Genomic DNA, 22,615 nt, shown 5'->3' on the forward strand with positions numbered 1-22,615 from the left:
ATACTGGAAGAGACTATTAGTCCATCTATGCTAATGCTTTTTGCCTAATTGTGTGTCCATTAACAGTATTTTCATAAGATGATATTAAATAAAAAACAACCTGTGGTAAGGAGTAACAGAATAAGATATCCATTAATTTTTTTTTATTTTCATAATTATCCTTTGAGAAAGTTGACTGGTGCTTTTGTGTTCTTAGTTTCTGGGAGTTTTCATTTAATTTTTATGCCACTTATGTTTTATAATTATGCAACCATATTACAGCTTTTAAAAATCTCTTTGACTAGAATGTTAGCAGGGAAGACATTTTCGGGACATTGATTTCCATGTCGATTTTATAAAGTTTTCTTTCTATTGTGTGTTTTTAAAAAATAAGTGGACCTAAGTGGCTTAGCAGAGTAATTTTCTTGAGGAAATAATTAGTTAAATGAGATCTCTTAGTGTTTTTCAATTTTGAAAGTACATGGAGTCAGTTAGACCTACAAGTAAGCTAACTGAACGTTGAATTTAATGTACTTGCATCACACATTTACTCTCTAAATTGTCTTTCAAAAGAGAAAAAAGAATATACCTTGCAACTCCAGTGTAAAAACTGGATTTTGATGAAAGTATTATTAGAAGTATATGTTCTGTTGTACAGTGATGGTTGATGGTGTTTCTTCAGTTACAGCTGTGTTTTTGTGAAATGTTTGGTGAAAACCTATGTGATCCATTTTTCAAACCTTGTACTAATTCTGTCAAATTAGTATATTTTGAGGAAATTATACTTCACATTTGGAAAAGTAAAACTCTGATTTTATACTTGGCATTAATTTGATCTTCATTAAGAACTAGTGTCCAAGAATTATTCCACATAATGAAGACTTTCTGAGAGGATGTTGTTTTCTTCATGCAATCTAGTGAACTCTCATGGAGCTGTAGAAGGTCTCCTGCAGATAATGCAGTTTCGAGCTCTGTTGAACTAGTCTCGAATTGAGTTGGAGGGTCCAAGATCTTCGATGAGAACGGTGGATCAGATCTTGAAAGAATCTCAAAGTTATGAGAACACTTTAGCTAATTTTAACTTGAAAAATTGCAGAGGAAGAAAGTGGCTGTGTCGGTAGTTGCAGCACAGACCAACTGCAGTCTTCCTGAGTGCCTCTGATGGAAGCTGTAAATCATGACAACCTGTACATGCTGCAGATAAGCTTAATGTAGTTCATATAGTATTGCCCTTGCTACTCAGGAGACAGATATTTTGTCATACAGTAACTGGCACTTCTGTGTAAACACATTTCCAAATAGGTCACAGTAAGAAGACATGAAAACTCTGGTGAAATTAAATTCTAGAGGTGTGGTGTGACTCGAGTCTCTTCACCAAGGAGAGAAAGATGTGCTAAAGACTGCTTTCCTACCTTGACGTTGTGAAAGTACAGAGGAAGAAAGGGCATACTTCTTACATCCTGTTGTGAAAAACTTTTTTGACAAAGTTCTGTTCTTTCTTCTATCATTTGGTTGAGGACCAAAGGACAGCGGACAAGAACAAGCATATGATTGCTTACGTGAATTGCATGTCATGGGACTTGTTATTAAACAGATTTGATGTAAAAGTGAGCTATGGTTGAGAAAGTGACATTTAGAAAACTTCCAGTCAACGTCCAATGTTATATAGCTCTTTGCATAGCAGAGAGATGCTCAGGTACCATAGTATGGATTGGAGAGATGTTGAATTTCAGTGGCCATCCAAGATGGCCTTTGGTCCTCCAGCTTTAACCAGTGAAATCACTTAGAGAAGGAGCTGCAGACAATCATATGGATGCTGGAGTTAATATGTGAACCTGAAGAGTTACCAAAGAGCAGGACAAGGAACTCTTCAAGAACGTTGAAGCTAATTTTCAGTACATTTTAAACACTGTAGAAATTTCAAAGGATTAATGTACCAATACTAAGCTTAGGTAATGTGTAACCTATAGGCTTGTCACTGGCAGAAAGACTAAGCAAAAATAGTGATACAAAACCTATTCAAATAATGATTTTAAGTAATTAGAGGATGGAACTGTAGTTAATGTCAAATAAAGCAAGTTTAAAGAAAATCAGTCTTTTCAAACTGTTTTCTATCCTTTGAGCTACAGCTTTGGATGGTAAAGGTAATAAAGCAGTATACTTAGAATACTTAATGCCTTTCCTTGGTAGTACATGGTGTCCTGATTTATGAAGCAATAATAGTTCAAAGTCAGTGTAGCACTCCTTAACTGAATGTTTGTGTGGTCTTCAAATTCATCTATGCGGAAGTAGGAAAAATATTTCAGTGGAATCCTGCTTAATAATTTCTTGATGACTTTTTTATTAATAATCAGAAAATATGTTGAAGGAAAGCATTGGGTTGGGTGGGTCATGAACAATGAGGAAAAGATAAATGATTGTACACTATTATCTGTGTATGCAGTAATTGTTTAGTAGTTAGATGTAAGTAAAAGATGTCCCTATATGTTTGCCTCTGGTCAAATATAAATCCTTCAATCTAGGCTAAAGAATGCAGACTACACGTGTTTTAGTGTACTTGCATTAGTGAATGCAGGCTGTACTAGGTTATACCATTCTGGTTAGAAAAGGATGTGTATGTCATGGCTTGCTATAAAATGGATGGCAGGTTTTTATTGGAGGAGGGTGGTTGAGAGAAGGATTCAGATAACTCGGTCTACTTGGGTATCAAAGGGAAGGTTAAGGAGTGTTGCGATCACGCAGCTGGTAAATGCCTGTGAGGTGACGTGCATCTGATAATCTGAGCTCTTCAAGAAGGCAAACAAGAATGTATCAATGACTTGATATTGAAGTTAGATAAGTTCATGTTAAAAGCATGATGCATACCAGAGACATATTTCTAACACTGAGGGTAATGAATCATTGAAACAAATCACTATGTCTTTGGTGGCTTCTCTGTCCCTGGACATTTTTTGATCAACATTAGAGATAAATAGGTAGGGAAAGAAAGAAAGAAAAAAAGAAGATATACTGACAGTGATGCCCAGCTTCTGAATCTGGAACAAGATTTCCCATAACAAAGTCTTGTGTAGATTGTCCTTCTGCCCTTAAGATCTACAAATCTGAACAAACACATTTTGTCAGTGATATGGTGAAATAAAAAAGACATAGCATGCATTATGTAATTTTTCTTTTCCTTTTTTAGATTTATTGTCTAGAATAGACTTGGATGAACTAATGAAAAAAGATGAGCCACCACTTGAATTTCCTGATACTCTGGAAGGATTTGAGTACATTTTTAATGAAAGTAAGTCATATATGCTTTGTAAAGGCTATGCTTAGAATAATGTTGAGAGGTTATCAGAACTTAAAATTATACCTTATAAGTCCCTATTAGAATTTCATACTTTTCTGTTAAGAATAAAATTGTAAGCCCTAGTGTTAGCAGACTTGTAATTCTAGCTAAGTAGTATTTTTTTTTATTTCATGAAATTGTCACCAAAATCCCTCATTTCATGCAATACTATATGTTTATACTGTGCATACTTTATGACTTCTTGTTTTCTATTACAGAAGTGTTGATACAAAAATTCTGAAAATTATTTCTGTAGCATTAGCATTAAAAAGCAATATTAAAGAGTGGTCACTCATTTAAGAAACATTTTATTTACATATTCATTTTCATGGATAAAAAAAGAAGTTATTATTTAGATAATAATTTTTCCCAGCTATTTTCATTAATACCAATAGGAAAACACCTATTTATGTTAATGGAAGGATGAGCAATGTGATAGCCTGTCTCTTACTTTTCTGGTGTGGGTCACGGTTTTGCATTACAGCTGAGTGTGTGATGACTACAAGTACTTCCAGCTAGCTGAATCTGTGTGTTGAATGAGTTAGTAGTATTTATAATTTCCAGTGCATACATTTTAAAATCCAGCTGAGAAATAAGCCTCTGAGCTAAAGTAATACCAGGCTCCAGGAAATGGCTCTTTTAAGATTGTTTGAAACCTGTAGGACAAATGGGGACGTTTACAATTCTACTTCCTTGCAGTGCCTGTTCTATGAACAGAGGAACTTTAGTTTCTAAATCTGCCAGTCTTACATCTTCCACTTTTAAAGAAAAAAAAGAGCTTTCCTTTAAATGGTAGTCATTTATGCAACACTTAGCTTTTTAATACCCTGATGGCTTTCACAGGAAGGTACTTAGAGACTAAAAGTGTCATGAAAGTGATGCTCTTTCTTTGATGGGAGGGGTTCAGCTCTGTCACTTTTCAGCTCCTTATTTTTAGATCCGCACAGTGTCTACTGTCTTCCTTACTGACTTCAGAGTTAATGGTTCATATGTGGTTGGTAAAAAGGGATGAAATTTGAATTTAGGGGAATGATGTTTTAGAATGATGTTACTGAATATTCCATCACTAACCTCACAGCCTGGGTGATTTCCATAAAATGCAGCAAAACCTATTACATGTGCTACTGGTCAGCAAGCAAAAAGGACTCCATTTTGCTTTTGTACATTTAATTCAAATGTACAGTTGGGTACTCTTATGTCATAATCATGCTTCTTTTTATGATGGAAAAATAAGGAAGATTTTTATTAGTTTTAAAGAATCTGAAGGAGACAAAGGTTCCAGAAAGCCAGAGAAAAGATATACCAGATACTTGCTCCAGTTCACTTGTGCAGAGGGCAACTGTGTACTATTGATGGCATACTTGAAAGTAACTAGCTGAGAAGGAACAGCTGAAGGTAGACTTGTAATGAAAATATGAGAAGGATATTTGGACCTGAGACAGGGTTATGAAGTTGAGAAATATTTCTGTGGTGTCTAGTCCATGAGGTAATACAGGTCTGGGAAAAAATATCAAATAAGCAGATAAGCACAACTATTAGAGGTCCCAGATCTTAAATATTTTATTTAAAACATCAAGAATCAAAATGTAAAGGTCCTGAATAGGTGTGAGCTAAGTTAGCAATTTCTTACTATTCAAAAGGAAACATTTTCCTGAGAAACTTTACCTTCATCATGCAGACATTTCAGCTTTCAAAGGAGATGCTTGTACATATTCCTGTTTTTAATGTTTCTCTGATTTACTGCAATTTTGTGATGCTCTGAGACCGTAATTTGGGTTTTGTCTGATAAACTGAAACTTTACTGGTCAGATATCTGCTTTCAGCAGTTTGCTTCTTATTTTGTTGCCATTTTATTATTACTGTTATTTTAACTCAGCCCATATCTTCATTTGTGGTTGAGTATGCTCCTAAACTTTGCTATAAACAAGGCCCAACTGCAGAGTTATTTTGGAATCTAAGAATTGCATGTGGTTTTGCTCTGATCAAGCATTCTGCTTTGTTCTACTGTTGTAATCTCAAAGTACCTTGAATCTAAGAGCTCTTGCTTGATTGCACAGTGCCTAGTAGTTGAGATATTTACCTTAATTGTGGATGTGGTTTTCTTCAGATTAACTTGGAATGTTGTTAATCTTGAAAGTAAATGTTTCCTTTCCTTCCAGCCTCCAGCCCAATTTGTACTCACATTTCTTCATAAATGCAGTTGTTTTTGAAGTAGCAGATTTGTAGCTACAATTTGATCACCCAATTGACACTGCAGATCAAATATTAACTGCTAATGTTTACATTTCAGTGTTAATCCATAGCAAACTTGCAAAGCAATTTGACATTTGATATCTGTGTGTAATTTCACTGTCATCGCTTGTGTTTAGCTTTATCTAGCAATATATACCATTGAAGGCGAATGCTTTTTGTTGTTATGCTACAATTGTTTTCCTTCAAAAATACTACAACCAAAAGAGAAGGGATTCATAATAGCCCAATATTTAGATATAGATTTCTTGTCAAATCTACAGCAATTAAATGTGTCTTTTAATGAAGAAGTATATTAAAATTTAATGATTTTGTTTGTTTTACAGAAGGGCAGTTGAGACACATAAAAACTGGGGAGCCATTTGTTTTCAATTACCGTGAAGATTTGCATAGATGGAACCAAAAGCGCTATGAAGCTCTTGGAGAGGTATATTAATTGTGTGCATGTATGCATCCGTATATGTATTGGTGTGCTGTGTTTTTTGTTGTGTTTCTCTGTGAAAATGATAGTTTCAATTTTATATATATTAAGAAAGATTTAGTAAGGCTGCGGTCATATAACAAAAGGTATTTCAAGATTTGTTGCATGTTTATGCTCTAACAGTATTTTCCATTATTTGCTGTAGAGCTTAAGATGTGATTTAGACTACAATTTGACTTTATGTGTTCAAAATAGAGTATAATCTAGATATAATTATACAGTGCAGGATTTTCTTTAACTTTCGTGTCAAGGTGAAGCATTGAGTACAAAACTGGCTGTCCTGGTTTCAGCTGGGGTAGAGTTAATTTTCTTCCCAGTAGCCAGTACAGTGTGTTTTGGATTCAATGTGAGAATAACGTTGGTAACACGCTGATGTTTCGGTTGTTGCTAAGTAGCGCTTATCCCAAGTTAAGGATTTTTCAGTTTCCCATGCTCTGCCAGCGAGCAGGTGTACAAGAAGCTGGGAGGGAGCATGGCCAGGACCGCTGGCCCGAACCGGCCAAAGGGACATTCCACACCGTAGAATGTCATGTGCAGTACATAAACTGGGGGGAGTTGACCGGGAGGGGCGGATCACTGCTCGGGCATCGGTCAGTGGGTGCTGAGCAATTGCATTGTGCATCGCTTGTCTTTTGGGAGGTTTTATTTCTCTCTCTTTTTTTTGTTATATTCCTTTTCATCATCATCATTATTGTTGTTGTTATTATTATTATATATTTTAATTATTGTTTTTATTATATTTTATTTTACTGTCATTATTAAACTGTTCTTATCTCAACCCACGAGTTCTAATTCTTTTTTTCAATTCTCCTCCCCATCCAACTGGGAGCGGGGAGGAGTGAGCAAGCAGCTGCATGGTGCTTAGTTGTTGGCTGGGTTTAAACCATAACACTGGCATTTTACTTTGTAGCTGAAGGTGAATGTATTGGCTGGTTTTCTTGTGTTACCAGAAGATACCGGGAGTCACTGGATTGATTAAGTAGAGCTCTGATGATTAATTGATTAAATATTTGTTGATGTATTAGATACTTGGATGCTACTGGTACTTCCCAGGCTTTTCGTAGGGATGTTGTGGATGTAGTAGGTGTAGAAGCAACTGACGATGGTTCCTTTTCCCTGTGAAAATGACTTTAATTTCAGTGCCATGGTTATTGTAATGCTTTAGGAGTCAGAGCACTGACTTGAGAAGAAAACACCTGATCTCAGTGAATGCAAAACTGTCTGCTGAGGTCTTCCTTGCACTGTCACCACCTCCCCTGCCCAACAGAAAGAACAGCCTCAACACCCTGAGCTCTAGGTAGTAATGCTGCTCACGTCAGAGTGGCTTTTGGAGAAAGGAGATGCACAGTTCTGTCTACAAACGAGAGTCTTTTTTCCTAGAGACTATGTAATGTTGCTCGGCAGTTTCTGTTGGAATCATTATGGCATGTCATTCAAGAACTGCCTTTGCCTCATGGCTTGTCTACTTTCATTAGTGTTATTGGTTTAGTAAGGATAAAGCACATTTATTCCCCACTTACTATTTCTGTTACATCAATGCAGACTACTCAGAGATATGTTTGATTGTGCATGTTTAGACATTTTGTCTTTTAAACTTTCTTGTTGTCGGGGTTTAACCCCAGTGGGCAGTTAGCCCCTCACAACCACTCACTCACTCCCCACTGTGGGATGGGGGAGAGGCTCAGAAGGGTAAAAGTGAGAAAATCGATGGCCTGACAAACAGGAGAAAATTCATGGGCTGAGATACGGTTTAATAGGTAAAGCAAAGGCTGCACGTGCAAGCAGAGCAAAATAAGGAATTAATTCACTGGTTTCCATGAACAGGCAGGTGTTTAGCCATCTCCAGGAAAGCAGGGCTTCTTCAGGCATAATGGTGACTTGGGAAGACAAATGCCTTATTGGAAGATAACTCCAAATGTCCCCTGCTTCCTCCTCCTTTCCCCCAGCTTTATATGCTAAGCTTGACACTATATGGCATGGAATATCCCTTTGCTCAGTTGGGGTCAGCTGTCCCAGCTGTCCCGTCCCCCCGTCCCCCCCCCCCCAACTTCTTGTGCACCCTCAACCAGTACACTTGTATACTAAACAGCAAAAAGAAAACTAAAATGTCTGAAATGACAGCCAGTCCTACACTGTTGCAAAGGAAAAATAGTATAAAGCATCTTGATTGAGTCTGCAAAGGAAACAGTATAAAGCATCTTGACTGAGTTTCTTGGATGGGTAAATAAGTATATACTGAAATATATCACCAAATGGTTTCATATAGTTTCTCATGCTGCCAAGAGTGCATTTGTTAAAGCTGAAGGAATACCTAATTACACGGCCTTCTCTAGGTATGGCAGGATAGGCCGTGGGAACTTTTGTAGGCACTGAGCGTGCAGGCTCAAGGAAGGAGCGCATGGCAGAAGTCTCTGCCCATCTTGGTTAACAGGAATAGCCCTCCATCTGTCCTTAACCAGCATCGCTGAGTGAGGTGTGGTCCAAGAATTCCCACTAGCATTAATCTGGATACTGCCAGGCTGAGAGAAGTGGAAGTAAGAGGTTCAGTGGAGAGCAGTACACCAGGAGAGGAAATAAAGAGGGAGATTCGTGTGTGTACAGTGTAACACCACAGGGCTGTGTAGTGCTGCATTTTTACACATTTAAATTTAAATACATGTACTCTCTTCTGTTACAGAGAATTTCTGTTATTTGAGAATAATTGCTTAAATGATCCCGATTCTTAGGTAAACCATAGTGGATTTTCAGTGGTGCAGGTTTTACTTTTTCATTCAGGTAAAACAAAAAGACGCTGCGGGCCAGACTGCTGTGACTTTAGCAGGATGGATAACAGGGATTAGCCTGTCTCCCAGTTCCTTGCTGAGGCTCCCAAAGCGGCTTTGTGATGGAGACAGCCTTTCTGCTTGTGGGACTGCGATGAAAAGCTGTTGTGGACCCTGCCGGGCCCCTGCTGCGTGGTGGTCTGGTGCCCTGTGCCAGCTCGACCCCTCCATTTTGTTCAGGGGACAGCTTCGGCTTTGCACTGGATGTGTTGGAGGTGCCCAGCTGTTGAGCACTGCTTTGTCCTGCCAGAGCTTTGTTACGGGGGATTGAAGAAACCTTGCTTTTTACCTCCTCCTCTTCGTTGTTCCTGCAAGAACTGCAGCAGGGGAAGAGATGATGAGGGCTACTCCTGCTGCTTCTCGCGTCCTTTCACCTCAACTGGGTGTTTTTCCAAAACCGGGAAAGTGCTGTAGCCCAATCCGTTGTATTGTCTAATTTACCTGATACACATTTCTTCCAGCAGAAAACAGATTGGCACCTATTCCATGGTCTGGCGGTGCAAACCTTTGTGAGTGCCTGTATTGTTCAAATATCCCCGTTTTCCAAGTAAATGAGTTGGACAAGATACAACTGTAAAATTTAGTATGTCTCCATGTGGGTTCCTGTGCCATCATACCTTCTTGTACATGTTTGGCAACATCATCAAATTCCTTGTTCTGAGCATCCGAATAGTTAGTGCCACAGCTTCAACCCATAGTAGTACGAACGACTTTTTGTAATTTTTGGTTAACCAGGAGGTGGGATGTGTTCATGGAGTGGGTGCCTTATATCTGTGAGCTGTCTGGTGCATTTTTTGCCTTAGTCATTCTCCGTGTTCAGGTTTGAGTGATCTTTGAAAATGCACTTTGTTTATATTGGTAGGTAAAAGGCAAAAAAGGTTTGTGGTCAGGAATCTGACAGGGTGAATTGTTCTGGGTTTTATTTGTTTTGATTTTAGAGAAAAAACAAACTCATCTGTGTTTGTCTGTTGTCTGCTAGGTGCTTGATACTACACACTTTTTCCAAAAAGCCACAAATTTATAAATGCTCCGTTGTCTGGTTTTGACACTATGAGTGTTTATACACTTATCTAGGAATACAGGGGAGGCTGACCAGCAAGACCCTTGGCATTTGTTCACGTAGATAAAACCTGGTTTTGTGCCATAGAATCGTGGGTCACTGATGTAGATGTGAAAGAGTACAGAAGCTGTATATTACTGTCTGATTAGTCATTTTGTAGTCTAGGCTAAGATGTATTTAGTAATCTGTGATAGCTTAAGAAGCAGCAGCTCATATAATTTATAAGGTGATGTAGTAAAATCTGGCCTTAGGCCTTTGCATTGAAACATCATCCTTTGGCTTTAGGAGTTCTCTAATATGTATTTGTGGCTGAACATTTATGTAGCTGGACATAGTGTGATGATAAAGTAGCTACTCTTGTATCATCAGACAAAAGTGTTTTATGTATTCAGTGTTTCCATTGTCAGCTCAGTCATTGTATGCTGGTTTTGTAATTTTTAAAGGATATGCCCATCCTGCCCAAGGCAACTTTTTTTTACTGTATGTATATATTGTGGGCTGCTTTTATTGCTTTTTACTAATTTTAAGAAGTGGGTATACTTTCTGGCCCTGTGTTACAGCATCATTCTCTCTTTCTTGGAGCATTAATAAATTTCCATTTGGTAATCCATGATTTTTTGCTGTTAAAAGTAATGAATACACTATCTGTGATGTTCTGCCATTACTCTGGCTGTATGGAAATTGATTCTTCACAAATTACAATGGTTCGTCAACGTCTCCACTTCTTACATCTCTTTATTCTTCATTCATTGATCTGTTATTTCAGGCACACAATTTGTTCTGCAGCCTCTTGATATGTGCTCCTAATAGACAATTTAGTGAACTGTTCATAATTTTGTGATTCTGGTTCAGTCATTGCTATTGCAGCATTGAATTTTGTGGAGAGCCTCTCCATTTGCTTTTTAAAAATTAAAATGGCAACAGAAGTGCACAGAACATGGTGTTGCAGCTGCTTCTAACTGCCGATTAATCCATGTGGCAAGTTTGAAGTACGATTGAGAACAATTTTGTGACAACAGTTCAGTTGTTGCAGACGTACCATTCCAGTTCAAGGTTGAATTTTTTATATTTTTTTTTTTTTTTCTGGCCAGAAGTTACAGAGATTTGGATTCTAGGTTAAACTCCAGGTTAGACTCACATGATACATGTCTCCTTACATTTTAAGTAGATGTCTGTGTTTATTACATGTACTGCACTTTCAGTTGATATTATGGCTACTGAAATTGCCAACAGTCAGCTTCAGCCGCTGCTCAATCATGACATTGAAATTAGCTGGAATTATAAAGAAAATACTACTAAAATCTGTTGCTGGGATTTAACTATCCATTTTGCCAGTCATATAGGTTTTGTTCATAATGAGATTTCATATGAAAAAGATAATGTTGACATTCTCCTTCCATAGTCTTACAGTAACCAGAGTATCCCTAGCATCAGTAGGCAGTTATTGTCTGTCCCTCTGCGTGTCTTTTACAGCTCTAGCTCTGGGTAATTATAATTTGGTGATTACTTGAAGGCCATTTAATACTTGCGGATGTTTTTGCCATCACTAGGGAAGAGACTTTTACCTGTACTGACAGTTTGCTTGGCTACCCATGTCTTCAAATAAGTCAAATCAGATTTGTAAATACATAGGTTATAACGTGGACTGTGATATACGTGCCTCTGCTGTGGTCCTGTTCAAGGACTACTGTATGCCATCTCTTGTAATAGCAGCCTCCCTCACCTGCAGAAGCATATAAGCACGTAGCAGAATTGTGGCTATTTTTTACAGTTACCACACCATAGCACAAGAAAATACCTTATATTTATGTAGAACACATACAGAAAGCAAAGAAATAGAACACCTTTGTCAGAAATTCCTTGCATGTTTTATGTATGCTAAGATACAGTTAATTTTACATCATCAGAGAAGTGTTGTCCCACTAAATAAACTGCTCTAAAGTATGTGCACAGTGTTAGGTCCAGCTCATCATAAAGTAGATTAACCATCAAGGTTAATATTTGTGTGGGGGAACAAAATAAGTATGTAGAATTATGACAATGACAACCCATAATTAAGATCACTAAGTAGTAAAATGGGATATTTTTTTTTCCAGATCTCCTTTAAGTTAAAGAACAGCTTGGTCTCAACATAATTTAAAAAATAAGCGTTCACCTGCTACTAATTTCCTCCTTGGTTGCAAAGAGCATTATTTGTTTGGATGACTGAGAGAAAGAAGCTATTTACATAGCACAAATGAAAGCATAGAGCAGCAGAAGAGGACATGTAAGTTAATGAAGAAGGAAGCATTAAGTAGTCTGCATTTGAAAGGGTAGCTTCTTACATGAATAACCCAAAATCTGATGATAGGCTGCACGTGCACCTGATAGTACTTAAGGTCCAATCTTGCAGCCGAAGCTCATGTGAATAAACTCAATAGGTCTGATCTTGTGAATAAGGGCTGCAGGATCAAGTTCCAAATAAAATTTGCAGATGATTAGTAGAAATCCTTACACTCTAGTTTCAGTTTCTTTGCACAGACTGTTTATCATTAAACATTCCAGATTTTCTCTGGCTAGTGAGACTTTATTATGTGCTGCACACCATGGATTAAGCAAAATTATGTTTGTATACCTTGACTTATTACTATGTATTTGCTGTTAGTTATTTAGTGGTTGGAAAAATTTATCTTGCTGAGAGGACAAAATAAATTGATAGTGATGTAATATATAGGCTGGTTCATGGACGTTTGCTTTCATGGCATGCTTCCTTGGCCAGGGCTATTGAATGAAAGTTGTTGTTCTGTTCAAAGAGATTAGATGCCAAATACTTAACAGGTGTCTGTTGAGTGCATGTGAACTGAATTTTTTCAGTGTCTGGTATTACGGTCAAGTAAGGGTAAACTTTCATGGGGATAGCAAAAATCCTCACTGAGAATCTAACAGACTCTTCCTAACTTTATGGCCTGTTTCAAAGTTAGAGTGAAAGCATCTAATTGAAATATTTCCCCCATCCTTATTCTTGAAAGTGGTTAAATCCCATTTTGGGTGGTCCCATTTGGAAGCGATTTGATAGTGCTATTTCTGTGCATGTCGTGCCCCATCTACTAATGAATTTTGCAGAAGGTTTTTGCTTTAGCAAAATTTTACAGTGGAGTAAATGTTGCAAAAGTGTTTAGAGTTGTACTATTTGGACAAAAATAAACAACTGAGCAGAAGAGAGAGATTGGGCAAGATCTTTAAAATAAATTGAAGTGTAATCTCATTTCTTACTAGGCAGAGAAGTATCCACATGGAATAGAGACTTTTGAATGTACCAATTGGTGGAAGAGCATAAATGACACCTATCACTTTTTGGACACCAAGGTCAATTATAAATGCAGTTCTTTAGGAATCCATGCCTCGTTGGTTACAGGGTTTTTTCATACTAACTTGATTATTTTCAGTTTGTGATAGGTAAGTGTCCTTTTTTCAGCTAGGATAGAGTTAACTGTCTTGCCAGCAGCTGGTGTTGCTATGTTTTAAGTTCAGTATGCAAAGAATGTTGATAACACACGGATGTTTTCAGTTGGTGCTCAGTAGTGTTTAGACTAAAGTCAAGGATATTTCAGCTTCTCCTGCCCAGCCAGCGAGAAAGCTGGAGGGACACAAGAAGTTGGCACAGGACACAGCCAGGGCAGCTGACCCAAACTGGCCAACGGTGTATTCCAGACCATTGGACGTCCCATCTAGTTTAGGAACCGGGAAGTGGGGGCAGGGATTCGCCGCTCGGGGACTGGTGGGGTGTCGGTCGGCGGGTGGTGAGCAATTGCCCTGTGCATCATTTGTGAGTTCCAATCCTTTTATTACTGCTGTTGTCATTTTATTAGTGTTATCATTACGATTATTAGTTTCTTCTTTTCTGTTCTATTAAACCATTCTTATCTCAACCCATGAGTTTTACTTCTTTTTCCCGATTTTCTCCCCCATCCCACCGGGGGGGGTGGAGTGAGTGAGTGGCTGCGTGGTGCTTAGTTGCTGGCTGGGGTTAAACCACGACAGTAAGTGTGAAACAGAAACATGGCACAGAAGACTTTAAGAAAACTAGATAAAGCACCTAAAGGTGGGGCAGGACATTGAATTTCTGACAGTAGTTCTTAAGCAATAAGTAATACATTTTCATAAGGTTCCAGTCCCTGTACTTCACTCATTTTTTGAACCAATGTCTTTGATATGTGAAAGAAAATGCTAGTAGGGGCAGCACAAAAAAATCTAAAACATGTATGTGTACTGTCTTTACAATTTTAGAAAGATTTGGGCTTTTAACAATCTGTTTATCTTCAGTGTTTCTTTTTGGTGAGTGAAGTAGATGGACAGCAAGGATTGAAGACTACTTAATAGTACCTAAGGAAATTTAAATTTAAATATGAATCTTTGTTGCATGCAATATATTCATTTGCATATGCTAAATCCGCTTTCAAAATCTGCTGTTTGTGAAGACTTTTTACTGGAATGATTATGTCAGATGTGCTTCAGTGAACTCTTCTAGTTTGTAGGCAGCAATTGGCAGTAGGTTGGTTCATCACAGTAACATGACAGTACTCGAAAGGTTCAGAGATAGTTTCATAATTATTGTTAGCATGATTCTTGAAAGAAATGATGAGCATCTCATAAACCCAGATGGGAATTTGTTACATTGTTGATAAATGTGTTGATAAATGTGTTTTACATTTTTAAATTGATAAACAGTGAAAAGCAGAGAAGATACAATAAGGCAGATGGTTGTTTATAAAGCACTTGCAAGTTGCTGCAATTCAAAGAATGGTACTAATTGTTAAAAAGAAGACAAAAATTGGAGTAGGGGGAGTGTTTCAATGAGTTAATCATGAGCTTTTTAAAAATAAAACCTTCAGCAGCTTTAGTTCAATTAGAACCATTCTTGTCATCCTGGGTTTATATGCAAAAGTTTAGACTCGCAGTTCTTAATAAACTTTTGTACCAACCATTTTCATGTAGCTGAAATTAAAAATACAATTAATCCACCTTTTATCTAAATGTATCCATTCCTTTCTTTCTCCTTTTTCTTGTTGGGAAAAAACCCAAGATTTATTGCACAGTAGAATAATTGAATTATTATTGGTCTTATTAGTCATTCCCACTTAAAAACAATGAATAGAGTAGTGAGCTCCAAAATCGGTGGAGAGTTTGCAGCAAGGAAGTAAGATGGGATGTAGTAGGCTTATTTTTTGTTAAAGGAGTGGTGAAAAAAACCTGGCTTTTGCCATCGAGGTGGCTGGAAACAAATATATTTAAGCAATGCTTAGGCAGAATACAAATCAGCATATGTGATGAAACCAGTTGGTTTACCTTTGTCTTGTGAATGTTCAGTTCTTGTTTAAATCCATTAGAAGTTTCTATGAAAGGCAAAGTATTTTCCTACTGCTACTGCAGGAGTTTTTGGTAAACCAGAGATATGTAGATTACAGCTTTCATCAAGCAACCCTTTTAAAATATGTTTATTTTACCTCAGTTGCAGAACTCCGGAAGAGTTAGTTCTCTATCACAGGATTTTCAGCTTTTCCAAGATAAAGAATGTAACACTATCTGTGTTTTCAACAAGAGACCTATATCTTTCAGTTTTCTGGGAATATTTTTATTAAAATTCAGCCGAATAGTGATATTTTTTAATAAAGCTGTATCAGCTGTGTCAGTCCTTAATAGGAGTAATTTGAAAGGAAAAAAATTCAATTATAAATCAATAGAGCGTTGTATTTCTGTATGTGCAAACAACCTAAAATTACTTTAAGATGCTCCAGCTGCTCAATTCATTAACTCAATCACAACTGAATTTTGGTATCTGTTATCTTCTGTTGATCACTGCAGCAGAAATACCCAGTTAGCATGCCTGAAGCTGTTAGATGCAGTTACGACTATTAAGGAAGATCAGTTCAATAGGTTGCTTACTTAGGATTTTGAGAGGCTTAATACATTGTTATTCACCTTAACACATGCACTGTCTTGTCTGTTATGATTCAGGAAAGCATCATGCTCCTCCACAAATGGTGTCAATTCCTTCTCACATTCAGGGTTTCCAGATTTGCCTCTTGTGCTTTTTTGGGTAGTTGCACCTCTTAACTCTTTCCAGCATATCTGCCAAATCCTTGAGTTCCTCTCTTGAGTGATACCCTATGTTGTTGATGATAATATATGACAGATCTTTGAGGAGAAAAACAAAGAATTTTTCTCTTTTCACTGAATTAACTGGGACTGTGTGTGTGTGTGCTTATATTTTTTTGTCTTCTTTCCAGCAGTGTAAATTATATAGATGTTATGGTAGCTTTCTTTCACTTCACTGTAGATCTGACACACCATAACACGGGATGGAAGAAGTATGTGAAAATGTTTGTAATTTCTAGAGTCAGGAGTTCAGCTTCTGTCCTCATTTCCAGTATATATGGCTCTATTTTAAGTGGCTTTTTTAAGATAAAACTTGACATATTATCCATCCCAGTTGGAATACATGTGAGACTTTCACATAAAAGTACAAATAAATGTGTAAAATGTATTTGAAAGTGGTTTTGTTAAGTTCTATAAGCTGAACTTGTTATTAGACATGATTAATTTTTGTGCATTAGACATGTACTTTTGTCATGTGCTGATATTTAAGCAACAGTGGAAAATACTAAATGTAAGAGAAGGGAGGGGTTGTCCATTATAAGCTGCAGTTCTACGTGAGACATCTTTTTCAATATTGTGTGTACTTTTGCTTCCATGAAGTTGGTTAGAAAAATACAAAAAATATAAACTTAAATGAAAATTGGAGGCTGAGTACTTTATTTTCGTATAATATTAATACGACAGGCACAAAGAGAGTGTTACTGTAGTTGGTTGTGCCATCTGAAGGTTGTGACATAAATGAAAGAAGGAAGTTACTCATAGTTCATGAAGGTTGTAGGAAGGCAGGAGGTTCAAGCAAAAGAGAAAAATTTAGGACAGGTAACCAGAAGAAATTTTTTAATGGAAGTACTTGGAAAGTGTTAAGTGTTCTTACTGCTTGATCTTCAGGGGTTTGATACTCAGTTTCCTCTATGCCATTAAATGTATCAAGATTGATTGTTACAGTTGATCTCAATTTTTCAAAAAACGTGTTTGGTTTTTTGCCATTTTTGTTGAAACAACTTTTTAATCCTGCTTTACTTGATACTGTGGAAATGCACATCAGATTTTTTGAAGTGAATGTTTCTGTTGCCGTTAGCTTACAGAGGCTTTCAACTTCTAAGTTAAAACAAATGTCGTTTTGTGTATTAGTTAAAAACCGGTATGAAACTGCAGGTAGCAATGCAGGTGGGGAATAACGCTAAAATAGCTGTCAGCAAAACAGAAATAATGAAACTCTAAGATAGGAATTGCTTTTGTTGTGGCAGAATGAAGTGTCAAAAGATGTCAGGACACAATGCTGATAGTTGCACAAGTTCTTCGAGGTTTTTCTTCAGCTTAGAACCTCATAGATCTTTCATTGATGGAGGGATTTGGCTTTTTTTTTTTTTTTTTTTTTTTTTTTTTTTAGAAAGGGTATGCTTTTCACAGAAGTCAAACTGTTCACTGGAAAGCAGTGTCCTCACTCTACCCAACACTCAGGAGATGCAGACTGAGCTCCTTCACTGTGTGTACATCCATATACATATGTGTGTACAAATGTTGCTATTTCTGTGAGAGCAACTACCCTCAAAGTCAGCATGTGTAAAAGACGTGAATGGCCAGAATATCATTTAAATAAGTGGCCAAGATATAGCAGAACTCATGAATCCTTTTCCAGTATTACGGTGGTATGTCATTACGTTTGGTAGGCTGAAGATGACAGCAGTCAGTGTAGGGAATGCACCTTTTGGGAGTTTCTGCCAGCCAAATGACTGATAAGTATCACATGCATTACTAAAACATAAATACAGCAAATATCACATATGCTGTCTACCTGAATCAAGTGCAGAAGGACAGAAGCAAGTCTCTCTGTCATATGTATAAAATGTATGGACAAGATTGATCATTGTGATCCATACATGCTTGTACTTGTGAAGCTCATGCTGGCATGCACTATGATAACAATGGCTGAAGACCACATTTTTTTGTTCTAGACGTTCATGTGGGCATAACAAAGTCCCAGCAAAGGGCTACAAGAATTTACCTTATGGCTAAACCCATTAATGTGAAAATGGGCAATGTTTTTTTTAGAATTTACCTCTTGATGCATCTTATGAGAGAGATCTTTGTGAGGGATGAGGAAACCTACTTGGTTTGTCTTCAGAGCAGAGGCACACTCTCCCCAACCAGTCAAAAATTATGCATTCTAGAGTTCAGCACAATTAGATTGAACTCATGCCTTTATACCTGCAGGCAGGTGTTCAGCCATCTCCAGGAAAGCAGGGCTCCATCACGCATAATGGTGACATGGGAAGACAAATGCTGTGTTGGAAGATAGCTTTGAACGTCCCTCCTTCCTTCTTCTTCCCCAGCTTTCTATGCTGAGCATGACGTCCTATGGCTTGGGACATCCCTTGGGTCAGTTGGGGTCAGCTGTCCCAGCTGTGTCCCCTCCCAACTCCTTGTGCCCCCCCAGCCTCCTTGTCGCTGTTGTGGGGTGAGGAGCAGAAAAGACCTTGATGCTGTGCAAGCACTGCTCACCAGTAATGGAAACATCTCTGTATTATCAACAGTTTCCAGCACAAATCCAAACCATAGCCCCATACTAGCTACTAGGAAGAAAATTAACTCTATGCCAGCCAAAACCAGCACAAGGTGGTTTTGATATCTTGGGTATGTTTAGTGGTGGTACTGGTTACTATCTTAGAATCACAGAATAATTTTGGTTGCACCTCTCAGGATTCTGCAGTCAACTCCCCTGCTCAAAGCATGGCCAGCTTCAAAGTCACATCAGGCTGATCAATTAAAAAATTGCAGACTGCCTTTAAGCAGGAACACCCTAACAGTGAATGGTTGCTACAGAGATCTATCTCCATACTCCAGTGGTGGAGCTCTGTGGTAGACGGGAGACCCTGGATGAAACTTGCCCCTGTGAGGTGTGAGTGAGATGACCATGGTAGATGGGGCCAGGTTCATACAGCTATGAAGCTGACTTCTAAGGCAAAAAATGTGCTGGTTTCCGAGTTTTGTAAGGTGGTCGGATGTAATGATTCACTGAAGTTTTGTGAAGTACAGTATGAAACCTTTGGAAGAAGCACCATGAATCTTACACGACTGTTAACCATTTTTTCGGGAATGGTACTGAATGTCAGACTGTTACGGTCAGAACGTGACATGACTCGGAGAAGAAAGAACAGTTGCTTGCCGTATCAAAGCTATGGTTCTGTCATGTGCTGCTGTTAGTATGGATCCTGCTGCCTGCTCCCAGATTCCTCTGTTATTCAAGGTTTCAGTTTGAGTGCATTTTGCCTTCCACCAGCTGATTTCTCAAGGCGTGTGTCATGATGCACTTGAAAAAGTATTACCTGATAGCATATATACCCCTGCTCAACCCCATTGTGTTTGGCAAAAGTGCACTTTAAGAGAGTGTGTGCCTTGAGTTCAATTTATAATAGAAAAGGAAACAGCTTGTTTGATAACATGAGCTTGCACTCATAGCAGTCAGCTAGGAACAGAGCTCTCGTTTGTCCTGGGTTTCGATCTACTGTTCAGTTTACAGTGTCACGCCTCTTCTCACTGAAGTATTTTGGAAATGTCAGAGAGCATTGGATGCTACTTTGCTAGGCACCAGGTAAGGATTAATCATGAAGTGAGAGGTCCGATCAGTTCTTGCAGATGTCAACATAATTCAGTGCTCTTGGTCACAGTGACGTCTCGTGTGCAAAAATATTTCCAGATGTGTATGGTTGTAGGTAGATAAAATTCAAATAATTTTCACAGTGGATACAATGAGATTAGCTTGTGGAAATGATCAAGGTGCATATTGAGTTGCAAGTATATGGCTTCAAGTTTGATCAGTTCTACATCAGTAAGCTAAAACTACAAAGTAATAAAATAATACCATTAATATTTCCTTCTGGAACAAATTTTTCTTTGTACAGATACAGTATGATTGGATATTCCAAAGTAAATCTGTAAAATGGTGTTCACTGATCTTTCTGTAAGACAATTCTGATCTCAGTTCACAGTGTGCCTAAGTTTTTAAAAATATCTTTTCTTCCACTGTCTTCTAGAAAGTTAGAATCTTTGATGAAATGCTCACTATAGTCTGGTGTTTATAAGTTTCTTGGGTTTACCTTTCCACCTCTACAGGAAACCAGCTGAGGATATTGTCAGATACATTAGAAAGCAGAATTCATTTGTCTGCAGTATTAAATGACCTACTAATAATTTTTGACATAAAAATAGCCTGTAACCCTGGAGACAATATGGGTAAAGTGAATAGAAATTAAGTAAATGTTGAGGTGAATACAGGTCAGAAATGAAGGCTGATGCACATTTTTAGTACTGTTTCGTAAAGATTTTTTTGGACACGCTACATTCAGTAACAGAAAGGGTCCTAACTTAGATTGTAGTAACGTAATTTTGGGCTGATTTCCAGTGTTCGGGAATGCATATGTTCTTGATCCTTCATTACAACTCATAATTTTAGGAATATTGTGTTGGGAAAATAAGGCACATTAGCCAGCAGCACAAATAGCAGGAGAAGCCACAATATTCATTTCCCCTCAACCCAGCCAAAAACAGATTATTTGGCTGACTATCAAAAGGAGCAGCAGTAATTGTTTCCAGTATCAGTGGAGGCATTTTGCCGCTTAAAAAACACAAAGCTTCCATTTCATTAACTCAAGAAAAGGCTTGGTCTCTGCCATCAATTAGGGGACAAAAATGGGATTCTCATGGCAAGCTGTGTGTTGCCGCCTGCCCATGCCTTGCTGTTGCCCATGAATTGCCGCAGGTGCTGCCAGCAGCTCCCGGTGCCGCTGCAGTAGTTGCTTGCCCTCTGTAGGTTCTGCTTCTCCTGGATGTAGGAGCAGTCCACAAGAGCAGTTCCCCACGCCTGAGGCAAGAATGCAGCAGGACCTACTGCTGTGGGGGATGAAGTGCCCAGGAGCTCAACCGTATTGGACCCACCTTGTGAACGCTGCCCCAAAAGGTAGTCCCAGGCTTACAACTTAGTCTCTGTTTGTAGAGGAGAAAAATGGGAAAGGAGAAGCATGGAAAACAAGATTATAGGCAAACGGTAGATGGTAATGCGACGACTTGGCTTGTCAACCTGCTTGCTGCCAAACTCCATGGTGACATGCTGGTCTCCTTCTGCCTCTTCTGTCTGGATTAGGCCTCGAGCAGAACAGAGGGGGAACACCCATCAGCCTGTGTGACCGTTGTCCAGGTTATTGACTGACAATAGCAGTGGCGATGAAGACGTTCAGTCAGTATGTGATCGCAGCACCACATGTTGTATAGAGCAATAAATATGATTTTATAGTTGATGGAGGGCAGGTCATCCTCAATGCAGATCGTCTGCTCTGTTCTCATGGCATAGAAATAATTGTACCAAATTCTCTTGTCATAGAACAAGTTGCTTTTAGGCAAAAATCTGTCTGATTCCTCATCTCACCTTTTCATTTTATTCTCTTGACTGTTACTTGTGTTCACTTTATTTTATCTGATATATGGTGAATTTAAAATGTCTTTCATGTGTCTTTCTTTTTTATAATACCCTTTCACCGAACACAGAACGCTGCACAGAAGTCTGCAGGCTATTGGCTGTGGTATAATTATAAATTGCACACAAGCATGCTGCTCACTGTTGTTGATGTCCATTTTCTTTGTCTGTATCTGGGTGATAAAATTGCATACTTAACGTTTCTGTGAAATAGTATAAAAATTACAGAAACTGGCTGTTAGGAAGAAGTTTCCTTTTCAGACAAAATCTTGATATGTTCAGTATGAATTGTCATTACTTCCTACTTGGTATATTTGTTACTGATAACTATTGCATTGAACCACTTGTCTAATCAAACATGGCTATTCTTCCACATTCCCCACCCCTCCAAAAGAGCAAAGGATTCCATCACGCATACTTCCACTGGGAAATCAACAAACGCCAACATGAACCAGTCCTGGTCACATGGTTTATAAATGGACATGAGAGTAGGCATTTGTGCAGTATTTTCTGGCTCAGGCTGTTTCATAGCTTTACAGACTTTATAGAAAAAACCAGCTAATTAGTTGGACTTGCAAGTATTATACTGTTTTAAGGCAAAATTTCCACTAGAGCTTTTGAAATGTCCCATATGACCAAAAAAAAAGGCTTTTCTTCTCACAATATTTGTATTCAGTAGAAGGTCGAAGACACAGCTAATATGTAAAGTTTGCATAAAATCATAAATTGTTGTGATCCTTCTTAATCACTGTCAAGCAATTTTATGTGTAATTGGACTGTATCTTGGTGGTTGGACTGAGAAAGATGGGATTCCTTCCCAAACAAAGTATGTAGGTAAAATTCATTAAAACACAGTAAATTGTAGTGTACAGAGCTTCACTGTAGCTCTTATTCCTCTTCTCCCAGTACTTGTGCCCACATAGCTTAATGTGAAGTACTATACTGATGTTCTGTCTTTGGACATGTGCATGCTGCATGATTGGCTACATTAGTTTTTCAGTCATAATTTCATAGGAAGAAAGGATCTGCTATGGTTTTTGGACATCATCAACATAAATATTCATGAGCAACTAACAATATCCTT

General features: G+C 38.1%; 1 protein-coding gene across 6 annotated transcripts in view; it reads left to right on the top strand.

The window, feature by feature from the left end:
• The window catches only part of FAM172A (family with sequence similarity 172 member A), a 272,071-nt gene that overhangs the window by 24,370 nt on the left and 225,086 nt on the right, over positions 1-22,615 (top strand). For all 6 annotated transcript variants that reach the window (XM_049795847.1, XM_049795843.1, XM_049795848.1 and 3 more), the window contains 2 exons: positions 3,164-3,265; positions 5,890-5,990. In XM_049795847.1, coding sequence (XP_049651804.1) covers positions 3,164-3,265; positions 5,890-5,990 — 203 coding nt within the window. The remainder of the gene's footprint in view (positions 1-3,163; positions 3,266-5,889; positions 5,991-22,615) is intronic.

Source organism: Accipiter gentilis, chromosome Z (assembly GCF_929443795.1).
Source record: "Accipiter gentilis chromosome Z, bAccGen1.1, whole genome shotgun sequence".
Taxonomy (NCBI): Eukaryota; Metazoa; Chordata; class Aves; order Accipitriformes; family Accipitridae; genus Astur; species Astur gentilis.